This window comes from Zingiber officinale, chromosome 5A, assembly GCF_018446385.1.
Source record: "Zingiber officinale cultivar Zhangliang chromosome 5A, Zo_v1.1, whole genome shotgun sequence".
Lineage (NCBI taxonomy): Eukaryota > Viridiplantae > Streptophyta > Magnoliopsida > Zingiberales > Zingiberaceae > Zingiber > Zingiber officinale.
In genome coordinates, this window is record NC_055994.1 from 89460995 (window position 1) to 89473803 (window position 12809).

At 38.1% G+C, this 12809-nt stretch overlaps 2 protein-coding genes across 3 annotated transcripts; both read right to left on the minus strand.

Annotated features, from left to right (window-relative positions):
- Positions 1-3896: 3896 nt before the first annotated feature.
- Positions 3897-7050, minus strand: LOC121980925 (pyruvate dehydrogenase E1 component subunit alpha-3, chloroplastic-like). 2 transcript variants are annotated; one of them, XM_042533205.1, is made up of 3 exons: positions 6565-7050; positions 5580-6375; positions 3897-4500 (listed from the first exon to the last, which is right to left on the minus strand). In XM_042533205.1, exons 2-3 carry the CDS (start codon positions 6331-6333, stop codon positions 4130-4132), a joined length of 1125 nt encoding a protein of 374 aa, XP_042389139.1. In that variant the 5' UTR covers positions 6334-6375; positions 6565-7050; the 3' UTR covers positions 3897-4129. The 2 variants fall into 2 exon arrangements, with proteins under 2 accessions (XP_042389139.1, XP_042389138.1); XM_042533204.1 differs by having other exon boundaries at positions 3938-4500; positions 6463-7050.
- Positions 7051-7165: 115 nt separating this feature from the next.
- On the minus strand, positions 7166-12480 carry LOC121980926 (general transcription factor IIF subunit 2-like). The gene is made up of 7 exons (XM_042533206.1): positions 12139-12480; positions 10181-10289; positions 9729-9859; positions 9558-9632; positions 8817-8966; positions 8307-8431; positions 7166-7342 (listed from the first exon to the last, which is right to left on the minus strand). Exons 1-6 carry the CDS (start codon positions 12328-12330, stop codon positions 8315-8317), a joined length of 774 nt encoding a protein of 257 aa, XP_042389140.1. The 5' UTR covers positions 12331-12480; the 3' UTR covers positions 7166-7342; positions 8307-8314.
- Positions 12481-12809: the final 329 nt, after the last annotated feature.

The following is a 12809-nucleotide window of genomic DNA, read 5'->3' on the forward strand; positions in this document are numbered from 1 at the left end:
AGTGTGGTCTTGTGGTATCAACAGCTATTGGTGAAGTGGTGGAGGAATGCTATGTGAAAGTCTTTGAAGTAGTAGATGGAATCGGCAGGAAGTCTATTAATCATCTTTGCATTGAGTCGAAAAGGGGGTCAAGAACTCTTAGCACTTTACGTCATCCGTGTATTAATGGAGGATATCTACATCTTTAAATTTGAGATCACTCTTCGTATTCTCTGATTGATGGGGGTTGAAAATGATTTGACAGTTTGTCTTCCAATATTTCTTGGGAAAATGACATACTTACTCGTTCGAGGGAGCTACTAGTCATAGGAGCTTTCCCCTTTCGAATATTTTGATCTGGCGTGTCTCCAGAAGATAATCCTTAGGGCCTTTCCGGTCGACCCATATCATCTAATAGTGTGACGAATATTTTGATCGCTCCTTCGTATTCTCCGATCATTGGAGGTCGAAAATGATTTGACAGCTTGTCTTCCAATATTTTTTGGGAAAATGACATACTTACTCGTTCGGGGGAGCTATTGGTCATATGAGCTTTCCCCTTTCGATTATTTTGATCAGGTGTGTCTCCAAAAGATAATCTTTGGGGTCTTTCCTCTCGCCTTTTCTCTTGACTCATATCATTTAATAGTGTGATAAATAGTGTCTGGTGATACTCAACCTGAGAGGGTGACATGGGCGGCAGACCGATCAGTTGCACAGGCGCTGACATGAAGCTGGCTGGAGGAGAAGGAATCGGTTGTAACCCAGTCGACTCTTCCACTCGGGTCCCTTGCTCGGTGTGAGGGCCTATCAATGATACAGTCGAGTCATTCAACAAAGGACACCCGACTGTTGCTTGCTACCATTGCACTAATCTCTGTGCTCGAGCGGTTATTAGCAGCTCCAAGTCTTTTTGCGACAAAGTAACTATAGTGAATTGTCCAATCTCTTCCATTTTCACATTTTAGCTTCAGGCGAAGTTTCCACAGACGGTGTCAAATTTAATCCTATCTAAAATTGGGGAAAATGGTGCGTTGGGTAGGTGACTTTGCTATTGACTATGAGAAGACTTTTGAACTGAAAGCAGAGGGCACCGAGCGATCCTAGGTATAAAAGAGGAAAATAGAGAGAAGAAAACATTAGCAACCGAGCTAGGGAGAGGTCCCCAGTGCAGGCACAGTAACACTCAAGTCAAACAGGTGGTGGAGAAGAAAAATAATGCAATGAACAGTAGAAAGGAACAATGAACTTTGAGTGCGTAAGGTTGGGTAGCGTACCTGCACCTTTAGGAGGAGACCCCTTATATAGTGTCAATTTTTCTTTATGCACAAATATCAATGCATTTCCAAAAAAGGATCGATCATTCTAACACTTTGACATTTTTTCAAAAATAGATCTACCACCCCAGCACTTTACAGGGTGATAGCTTCCATTGTAAAGACTGCATAGCGAATATTCCCTTGATTCTTTGATAACCATTACACAAAAACGTCAAAAAAGAACATTAGGTATTGGGTTGGTGGACCATTAATATGCTCTAATGGTAAGTCGACCGAGTCACCTCTATCACTCGATTAGACCTCGTTGCATATAGGGTCGAGTCAGCTAAAAAATAATGACCCTCTCAAGGACTCAACCTTCGCTTGACCTCTGTGGTCGACCAAAGAGCCCGATCTAGCCATGTCCATAGCATGTCCGATTGGATCGTAGATCCAATCTGTTACACCACTCGGTCGAGATACGTGCCCATGTGATCCCCTAGTGACCCAAAGGACTCGACTCTGAATAACACTGAAAGAACTCGAGGTTTCATCGACCCAGAAGGGCTCGAGATTAGATCGGATCGGCTAGACCACTCGGTCGAAATATGTGACCATGCTAACCCCAAATGTTGACCCCTACTTAACTTTGACGATCACATCATCCAACTTTCATGATTTTATCTTTAACTTTAGGATTGTCTTATTTACCATATCAATAAATATGATAATAATAAATATAGAAATAATTTTAAATATAGTTACGATTGTAATTAAATATGATGAACCATCAGTAATTAAATTAATTCTAGACTATTATCTTTATCGCCATTAAACTTAGTGCTTTAGGGGGATAGAGTGAATTTGGTGCTAACTTGAAAGTCCGACTTTGAAGCAAGAAAAAAAGGCCTCGCATTCATGTCGCATCATGCGAGAGGTGTGGATACTGATCAAATCGTTGAAGACTGAGTTGAAAGTCTGTACTTGCTAAACATCTCATTTGAGGCCTAAGACGTCAACGCCAATTTTGACTAATAAATGCGACTAATAAGAGAAAGAAAGAGCTCGGAACTAGGGAAGAGGATCATGCCAATTTTGACTGATCTCTAATGTCAACGTCGATCCCATGTTGACTTTGAATGTAACTTGTCAACATAGAGATCCGTACGTAAAGTCGTCGTGGCAGAATTCGAGTTGCTTGAGATGGCAAACAGTTGACCGAGTCAATGCATGTTCGGATTGAATCAGAGTAATTAATTAATTATATATATATATATATATATATATATATATATATATATATATATATATAGTCGTGGCGGAATTCGAGTTGCTTGAGATGCAAACAGTTGACCGAGTCAATGCATGTCCGGATTGAATCAGAGTAATTATATATATATATATATATATATATATATATATATATATATATATATATATTGTCAAAAAAGGAATGTAATAGTAATGCTGAGTCCACACGCTTCTGTTACCCTCGCGGAACGGAACCGAATCCAGGAAGGAAGGCGGCAAGAAAAGGAAGATTATTTCTTAATTAGGAAATTAGTTGCCTAATTAATCGGTAAGTATCTTCCTTCTCCTATAAAACCCCTCCCCTGTTCTTTACGCTTTCACGACACGAATCGCAAGCTCTGATTACTTTGATCGACTCGATCATGGCTCTCTTCAACGCGCAGTGGCTCGGCTCTCTCTTCAGCTCCGACGCCGGCGAGGGCAAGGCGTCCATCGGCGGCGGATGGTCGGGAAAGAAGGGTTCTGTTAAAGCGGAGGAGAGCGAGAAGTCCGGCGGCGCGGCGGCGAAGGGGAATACTGGCCGTAACGACAATCTGCAGAAGAAGTGGCGGTTTGCTATGGAATTCGACGGCCTTAATTGCTTCGAAACTATTGTTTCCAAGTGAATAATGGATTTATTAAACAGATGGTTGTTTTATTAATTTGATTAGCGACGAGTAGAGAGGCTCCTACCTATTCTCTTCTTCTTCTTTTTTTTTTTTTCTGTTTTTTTTCCTTTTTTATTTTCCGTTTCATAGGACAGATCATATATTGGAAGAAACTGTGAATTTTGTAGCTACGACAAACTCTTATCTTTGTTGTTTAAACAAAATTAAACTAGTTAATGATTTCTGAAAAGGATTTAAACGCTGGAGTATTGGATTGATCAGTCCAAAATTACTGAATTGTTGTAGTTTGTTAAAGTTACTGAATTTTTATAACCGTATTATAACTAGAATTCAAGAATAATTTTCTCATAATCTCACCAGCAGATGCTCAAATTGACTATAATTTTATGCCAAACATAGTATGTTGTACGCCGGACATAATAACTATTATCCTAAGGAGATTATTGATTTGACTGATAACGCTACCCTGGAAATAAAAGGGAAGATAACCCTAATTCGAAAAAAAAATTAACAAAAAATGAAAAAAATCTTCGAAACCTGGACCACCAAGAGGCAAACACCACAGCATGAAGATCAAATCCGATCTCTAACTATCTTTAAAGTTTTGTCATTATCCTGCTCAAAGATACACAGAACAGTTAGGCAATTAGATTCAAGACAAGGACCTTCATCTTATCCACATCTACATTAATAGTACTTTGGATCTAATTGTTGAAGTGAAAGTGATATTAGAGTGGGAAACAAAATGAATACAACACCCGATATATCGAACAAAATTGAGGGAAAAGAGATAGTAGTTCCACTATTCGATTCATGTGCAGTAACCACTACAGTTGGTCAAGAAACAACGAGACTATATCAGAGACTCAAAGCACTTGGAGGTTTTGAAACATGACAGACCACATTTTGGTAAGTGATGGAGAAAAAAAAGCTTCAAACATGCAATATACAGCAATTATCACTGATGCAGAGTTAACCATGACGAACTTTGATAGAATTAGGACGTATTGAGCTTTCAGAAGGGATCAAACAGCGATGCAAATGGTTTGCCGGTAGACAGGACTCCAAACTTAGACTCGTGCCTTCTATAAATTTAGGGTCCTCGCATCTGTACTTCCCATCAGGCCCAATGCCGAACCCTTTGGGATCGGCAAAAATGTTTTCCAATAGCTGGCTCCATGGAGGGAGTGGACTTGAATCTGCAAACTCCACAGTATCTTCAATGACTGCATCAACCTTTTTCTCAATGATTTTCAACTCAGCTGCACTTGCAAGTTCCTTATCAAGAATGTATTTTCTCAAGGCTGTTATAGGATCTCTTGCAGCATAACTTGCTTTCTCGTCTGCAAGGGATTTAGTCATTCAAATTGTAGTTGGTATGAAAATTTATTAGGAGGCGAAAAGCAATAGAATTGCAAGTAATCGATTGAAACTATTGCTAAAGGAGAAGAATTAAAGAGTCAGAAGTCTAACAAGTTCAAAATTTCAGTCAAAGTGCAGCATCAGCCACTATAAAGTGCCTAGTGTGACAATGTAATCTAATCCCAAACTGAAGCTTTGGTTCGGTTACCTTGGCATATATTTGAGATAGGGTCCAAAACTCATGGCATAAACATTCAATAAAGAAGATGGCTCATCTTTTCAGCATGTCAGAAAAAAATAGTATAATTGAAGTTCCTAAAGTGTTACAAAACCAAATTAACTCTTTGGTGAAACACAAACATTCAAGTTAATGACATTGCACCTACAGTTGCACCGAAAAGGGAGTCAAATTGACCCATATCTACAAGAGAAACTCAAGGGAAATGGGCGGAAGTGAGAAATTTTAGGAAAACAAAAACCTTCATCAATAGGAAAAGAACAGTTCCAATAATGCGATAAAGAAGACACAATCAGATCAAATGTTACAAATAAGTGCACACATAAATCAATATTGGATACAAGGAGAAGCCTAGCGATTTCTTTAATGGTAAAGGAACATAATTAACAATAGGAAAGTAATTCCCCATAATTCTCAGCAAGCCCTTTACTCTAAATACCATCAATATAGTAATTACAAGTTTGAAGCTCTTTTCATTCCAGTATGGTGCAAGAGTAGTTGTAAGTTAAGTCAGGAGACAAGATAATTCATATTGAACTCTCTATTTAACTCTAAGATTGCGAACACAAATTTTCTGAACTCATCTTTCACACATTATTGTTACAGAATCTCACTACTTATCCAGTTTAACATTCTTTTGAAACATCTAAGCAGTATTCTACTAAGTGGCTACTGTTATGCAGGTGCTCAGAAAAGTTCATCGACAAATGTAGTTCTCACAAATATGTTCAACAGTTGGTATAGACAAAGAATCCAAACACAGAAAAAAAAAGTGTAATGACTATATAGTGTTGCACACAGAAAAGAGAGTAGCAATCTCACCTGGCTTCCGGAGCTCATCAGGATCAGCTAGAGAGTGCCCTCTAAATCGGTATGTTTCACATTCAACAAGCGTGGGTCCTTCACCCCTTCTCGCCCGTGCAATTGCTTCTATTGCCACCTCCCGCACCTTCAATACATCCATGCCATCAACATGCACCCCGGGCATGCCAAAAGCCGGTCCCTTCTTCCATATCTCCGGGTCAGAAGTTGCTCGGAGGTGGGGCATTCCTATTGCCCACAGATTGTTTTCAACAACAAACACTATAGGCAGCTTCCATAGCTCAAGCTGAGCCATGTTGAGACACTCAAAGAATTGGCCATTGTTACATGTTCCATCGCCAAAGAAGGCGACGGTAACATCGAGCCTGTTTGGGGTAGATTCCTTGAGGACCTCGTGGCAGTACTTGGAAGAGAAAGCAGCTCCGGTAGCCACAGGAATGCCTTCTCCGATGAAGGTGAAGCCGCCAAGGAGGTTGTGTTGCGCAGAAAACATGTGCATGGAGCCACCTTGGCCACGGCAGCATCCGGTGGCCTTGCCAAAGAGCTCGGCCATGACAGCGCGAGGCGGCACACCTTTGCTAACGGCGTGGACGTGATCACAGTAAGTACTCACAACACTGTCCCGGGCCTCAAGGAGCTTGATGAAGCCGGTGGAGACGGCCTCCTGTCCATTGTAGAGGTGGACGAAGCCGAACATCTTGCCCCGGTAGTACATTTGTGCACACATATCTTCGAAGACGCGCCCCAAAACCATGTCTTCGTACAGCACCAATGATTCATCCCGGCTCACCACTGCCTGCGATTCGGATCAAACAATGTCAGATCCAAACATGCTCTTCGAAAGGCTGCTACTCTAAAAACGGCAAGAGCACAAAAATCGCACTTGAGAATTCGATATTGAAAAAGATTGGATTTTGAGGCGCATTTCTCCCAACAATTCCAATAATTTGGTGAATTGTCCAATAAAAAGGGCGACGGAATATACGTGACGGAAGAGGGAGTTGTCGGAGGCAGCGAGGGGCTGCTGGGTGTTGTCTACGGCATCGGAGGGGGCGGCGAAGAGAGGCCGGTGGCCAATGGTATGCGGTCTGAGGCCGGCTGAGCTGCGGAGCGGAGAGGAAGTTGGAGGAAGGCTTCTCGGCGCCGGAACGAGCAGCAGGAAGAGAGGGCGAGGGAATTCCGAGGGCGGAGAAAGCCAACGTTTTTCTCTTCTTCCTTTGTTGTGTCTCTGCAGCAGCTGGTGCACTATCGGGACAAGGAGGGAGGCGAAGGCGTGGGCGGAAGCAATCGGAAGAATTGAATCGACCTGGAAAGGAGCAAAAGTTGACGAAGGCCCATCTAATAGGCCTGCAGCCCAATAACACCTTTTTTTAACAGGATTGATTAATCATTATATAACATCAAAACAATAATCGTATTTTTAATACTTTTAAAAATATTGACGTAATAGATATATCATTTGTTCGCCAAATTATTGTTTCGAACAGAATTGTTCTTCAAAAGATTTTAATTTAATTATTCAAAAAAATTGAAGGTCAGTTCGACGAAGAAAATAATAACCGTAATGGAACTAAAACAAGCAAGCAAACAACGAATGCCACAGTATATATTTTTAGCAAAAATGTATAATAATATTCGACGAATACAAGCCATGACTAAGTTTATTGTAAAAGCATCCGATATCTAGGCAGTAACCTGAAGACCTTGCCACACGAGCGCAACTGGAGTAGGAACCCACTGTGCTCCTGAGCAATGCTGCACGCCTGCTTAACATAGAATCCACATCACGCTAACTATAAACAGAGAGTTGTATTCTTGGAATGAATCTTCTTATCAAAAGAATAAAACCATATCGCTTCTCGGAATCAATGATGGCGATGGCGTAAAGTTGTAGTGGAACAGTCGATCTATCAAGTTAGTCCAAGAATCAAAGATCAAGGTCCACCGGAACATACAATAAATTGAATTTTAGTAGATGAGTCCACTGGTGAACGACGATGACTCTTCCACAAAATCACACAGGTTGGCTTGTGGAAACTTGCTCTTTATGTTTTTTATTTCCTCAGCACCCTCGTTTTTATCCCTATTTTAAGTTAGAGCTAAAAGAATTCATACATCTCCCTAATGATATGATATTATCCACTTTGAACATAAACTCTCCCCTATTCCTAAGCCTCCTATTTTTTATTAGGTCAAAAAAATTCACATATTTCCATAATAATATGATATTATTCACTTTAAACCTAAACCCTCATGAATTTATTTTTAAATTCTATCCAAAAAGTCTCATATATCTTCATCTTTTAAAGAATTCACAATCTCCATATGATACTATCCACTTTTAGCTTAAGTTCTTATGTATTTATTTTTAAGCTTATCCACAAGGTCTCCATACCAATAGATATATCTTCACCTTTCAAACCATAATCTTTTCCATACCATGACCTTTTCCATGAATTTTTAATGTGGGAATTCCCAACATTTTCCTATCACTCTTCTTCTTTAATTTTTGTTTAGATCTTATTCTTCAATTTGACTTTTTCAATTTTGATGGTGGGATGGGAGACTCAATCGAGTGCGTAGCAATAAATTGACTTATAAATCATCTAAAAACCAAAATGAAATTCCAGATATTTACACAATAATCTCTAAAACTACCTACTCCTTGAGACGTTAGTTCCGAAGTAAATAATAATAAATAAATAAATAATCCAGAATAGCAATTACCTGGAACATCATTCATTGTCGGCTCCCTCGAAATTCTTGTATTCCATTTTGAGTTCATGAGTTCCTTGATTAGGTCCTCTCTTGTTGTAGACACAAATCTCATTTAATATCTCTTTCAGGAATTGCTGTTCAAAATAGAATATACTACTCAGAAAAACAACCCAATGGGAAGGAGAAACTGAAAAAATATCAGTGCTATCATCAAATGTCCTGTTTAGTCATGCAGGCATGCCAAACACAAGATGGATCAACAGAACCATCTATCATCGTTGATATATTAAAATAACTTTAAGCAAGGTACAAGGCAAGAGACAGATATTAGCTATCAATTCCCTGTAGGTCTACAACATTATGCAACATGAACTATCTGAAGCACTCTGGATGGATTTTGCTGTGATCTAGAAAAAATAGATCGGTCAACAATCACCAACCAAAGAACTGGAGTACCATGTAAGAAGCATTTAGGCTTGGTTCTGGATAAAATCATAAAATCAATGAAGTTAGTAGTACCTCAGGTTGGTCAGTCTCTTGAACCAGTTGCTTCAGTGCCCAATTTGGTTGCTTTTCAAAAAGTTTAAAGAGAATGTTCACCAATTCTTGTTTATCCCTGCGTATCCGTTTTGCATCCAATCCTTTGGACGGGGTTAGTTTTTTCTTGTCCTGTCAAAGCATCATATGTGAAGGAATGACAACTTTTAGGCATATAAAGTGATCAGAAATTTTTTTGTGACAGAAACATTTGAATATAGGCAACTGACCCAGTGTAGTACTTCATACAATGAATCAGATTTTGAAGAATGAAATTATAGTATGAATGCAAGAGAATAGAGAAAGTAGCTAACGTATTAAAACACAGTCTTACTGAGTTTCTAATGGAAAATAACAGGAATCAGGCAACACATATAGAGTATTAAGTCTCAGGTGTACAGAAGAGGAGAAATCACCGTCCAACATTTGTCAAAGTCTAGACATGTTATATGGTAAACCAAAGCTTGTATACGAACCAATAAACAAATAAAGAATGGCACATCACCTATATGAACCAATAAACAAAGTCTAAACATGTTATAGAGTATTTGAGTCTCAGATGTACGAAAGAGGGGAGAAATCACAATCCAACAATTGTTAAAATCCAAACATATGAAATGGTAAACCAAAAGCAATGTAACAATACAATAAACGAATAATGAATGAAATATCAGACGAAGTGGCAGGTTTCCAAAGTTAGTTAACACAGAAGAATAAAGCTACCTTCGAACCAGATGGAACTAGACCAACCATACCAGGCATTGGCCTCATTAGCACACCATGATCATTGTCAATTACCTTAAATTTTGGAGGGGAAAAAGTAAGGGATTAGCTTCAAATTAAAAGAAAGGAGACATAGAATGAGATGACTAGGCAAGAATTAAATGCAAGAACCTGGACTTGTCTAGTTTTGACCATAGCTTTGTTCGTCCTTTCACGACATAATTTACCATAATCCCCAAAATTTTCACTGTGAGGTTCCATGTCAAATTTGTGCTCTACCTTTCCCTCTAGTGAGAACTTTCCTACATTAACAATTATTTTTGTGATGAGACTCAGTCAAATATGCATGTGATGACACTAGACAAAAAAAAATGTCACATATGTACGAGCATGCCACTACTATATTAGCATGCTTCACTAGTTCCTAATGTTTGCAAAAAAATGATTCTAAAAGACATTAGAGCTCTTGAAAGCAGTATTATTTTGTAGTGCCACCAGAGAATCTTGAAAGCAGTAGTATTTTGTAGTGCCACCAGAGAATTCGCATGTAGGGCTTCATTCCGACAAAAAAATGTTATGGGTTTGTGCAACAAGAACTAAAAGACATGCTAACACATGCTTACCTTGGTTTGATTCAGAAAAAACACACATTGGAACAAAATCTTTGAACATATTCAGCGTGTAACTCTTGGGTGTATTAGCAGAATCAGTTTGAGCCATTTCCATCTTAAACTGCAAAGTGAAACACAACGTTACTCTAAAAAGGGCTACAAAAGTTTCCCAGGATGTAGATTACCTACCTAGATTGGCAATGCCAAAAAAATAACCATTAATGATCATGGAATCACATGTAAGAAAAACATAAAGAAGAACAAAAAATTTGGCTTTAAGTACTCCAACGAAAGAGTATAATCTGGTTTTCCCGGTCTACATGTATTGGAGCACAAGTGTGTCTGTGCAAGATGCCTGATGAATAGAAACTTTCCAAGTTTCCATAACAAATTGACAAGAATAAAAATGGCATACAACATTGTTCGAAATATAAATAGATCAAGTTGATGAGGAATCCTTACTCCTATGAATCTTAGGAAAAGATGATTAAGAGAAGAAACAATTTTTTTTTGGAGACATCAAATCCATTTTAAGGCATAAAATCTAGATATCATTTGTTCAACAAAATACAAAGGATTTTGAACTTGAATATTATTGACCTGTAAAAAATTTATGATACCCCCTAAATAATTATTGTGGTGAGTTTTAGCACAAAATGAATTATATGATCAACAAATCAATGAGATAAAAGAGTGTCATAATTTAGTTACTAGTGTTAAGAGAGTCAACACCATTAGGAGAGCAACAAATGATATTTCGTAGACCTATAAGTTTACACCATGCACTAACTCTAGACAAATATCTTTTCATATAATTACTAGATGAACTAATTATGCATATCCAAGATAAGTCTTGTGTCATTCTAATGAAGTCCCACATGGAGAACTATGAGCTAACAAAGAAAGTCATAGTATAAAATGCATGACCTATTACTAGCTTGGGCATTGGCATTTTTAGTCAATGGTTGGCATAACAAGTTAGTGGGGTCAATGCTCTCATAGATGGATTACGAAAATTGGTACCAAAACCAATCTAATCATGCATAATGAGTCGATTGAAAATGATCGCTTACCTGTTGGCACTAGATACCATTGGATCAATTAGCAATATTTTGGATTGTGAGTTGGACATGGGTCTTGATGAGAAAGTCAAACCCATAAGGCATTGTGACACCTCAATTTACTCTTACATGATGAATTATGGGTTAATGGAGAGTAGTCATAGGCTAAGATGAATAGGCACAAGTATTTTGGCTAATGGTTGGGATAAATAAATTAACGAATTAGTCCTCTCATTCAAATTAATAAATAACCTTGAATTGTGGGGCTCAATCTCCTCTTAGTTATGAGCAATTTGTATATGACTATTTCTTCTCCAACAGCATAGCATTTAGCGAGCATAAGTCTAGAGAGATTTTGCAATCAAATGAGATTTGTGCACCTATACCTTCAATTTATTATATGGATCCACATTAATTGCATTCCGCTTGTTATGAACGTGAATATAAATTTTAAAACAAAACTGTATAGTAATTAGAGTGATTTTGCAATCAAATGAGATTTCTACATGTATACCTTCAATTTGTTTAAGTGATCCATGATCATTGCAGTATGCTTGTTATGACTACGTATATCAATTAAATTATTGTTCTCGTGAATTTATTGTAAATTTTCAGATTATCTTACACACCTCCCATTTTTCATAAGTTCCGTGTGGTATATTCTTTGTCGTTAAGTTACTCAACTATAAGGATAGCCCTATTCTTATAAATGGAAAAAAGAAAGAAACGCAAATTTATCAAACTGTAACTTCTAATTTCAATTCCTTGAGCTAATTTCAAGACAATGAAATCGGGAAACCTAATTCCAGATTTTTTTTTTCAGAACCCTAGTCCTAGGCGGCGTGCTAAGCAGTGCACGAAGGGGGAAAAATAAGGAGGAAGTGATACATAAAATGGAAATTTACTTACCTGGAGTGAGGAGGGATCGTCAGGATGGAGGGGGTCGAGGGAGAGGACGACCTTAGCAACGACGGGGTTGGGGGAGGTGGAGGATCCGGCGGCGGACGATTGCCACGACCTCGACACGACTGGTGGGCACTTCATCAGCCACACCGATCGCTCCGCCCTCGCAGTCTCCAGCGGGATCCTGCCGTCCTCCATCGATCTGTCGCCACTGTCGGGTGGTGGCCGCGATGAGGTTGAAATGAGAACGCCTCGATTCGGGGCAAATATCCTTCCAATAATATCCTTATTCCATCTGTCACCGCTTTCACTCAGTCTGAGTACAGCACCAGTTTAAGTTCTTTTAATTTGGACAAAGAGTCTTTGACCTTCCTCTTTTATGAAGTAGTATTTTATCCTTTTATATTTTAAAAATAATATTTAATTATTTTAATTAAAGTTAAATATGGAAAAATAAAAGATAATTATATCTTTCTGTTTTTGACTTTTTTTATAATTTTAACAAAAAAAAACATATTAAATTTATTAATAATTTACTTCCACTTTTATTTCTTTTATGATCTCTGAATTAATTTTAAATAATTTAAAGTCCTAATTGATATTGAACGTGTATGATTATTGATTTACTAATTAAAATCAATAAATTATGTATAACATTTAATAATATATAAAGATTA

Bases quoted from the DNA above. Each gene is read 5' to 3' on its own strand.
- LOC121980925 (XM_042533204.1), bottom strand. From the start codon at position 6,504: ATGCGCCTCAAAATCCAATCTTTTTCAATATCGAATTCTCAA. The intron at 6,376-6,462 runs GTGCGATTTTTG...TCCGAATCGCAG, and splicing joins TTTCAATATCGAATTCTCAA to GCAGTGGTGAGCCGGGATGA. The intron at 4,501-5,579 runs GTGAGATTGCTA...AATCCCTTGCAG, and splicing joins TGATGAGCTCCGGAAGCCAG to ACGAGAAAGCAAGTTATGCT.
- LOC121980926 (XM_042533206.1), bottom strand. From the start codon at position 12,330: ATGGAGGACGGCAGGATCCCGCTGGAGACTGCGAGGGCGGAGCGATCG. The intron at 10,290-12,138 runs GTAAGTAAATTT...TTCACTTTGCAG, and splicing joins ACGATCCCTCCTCACTCCAG to TTTAAGATGGAAATGGCTCA. The intron at 8,432-8,816 runs GTACTACTAACT...TATTTTGAACAG, and splicing joins AAGAGACTGACCAACCTGAG to CAATTCCTGAAAGAGATATT.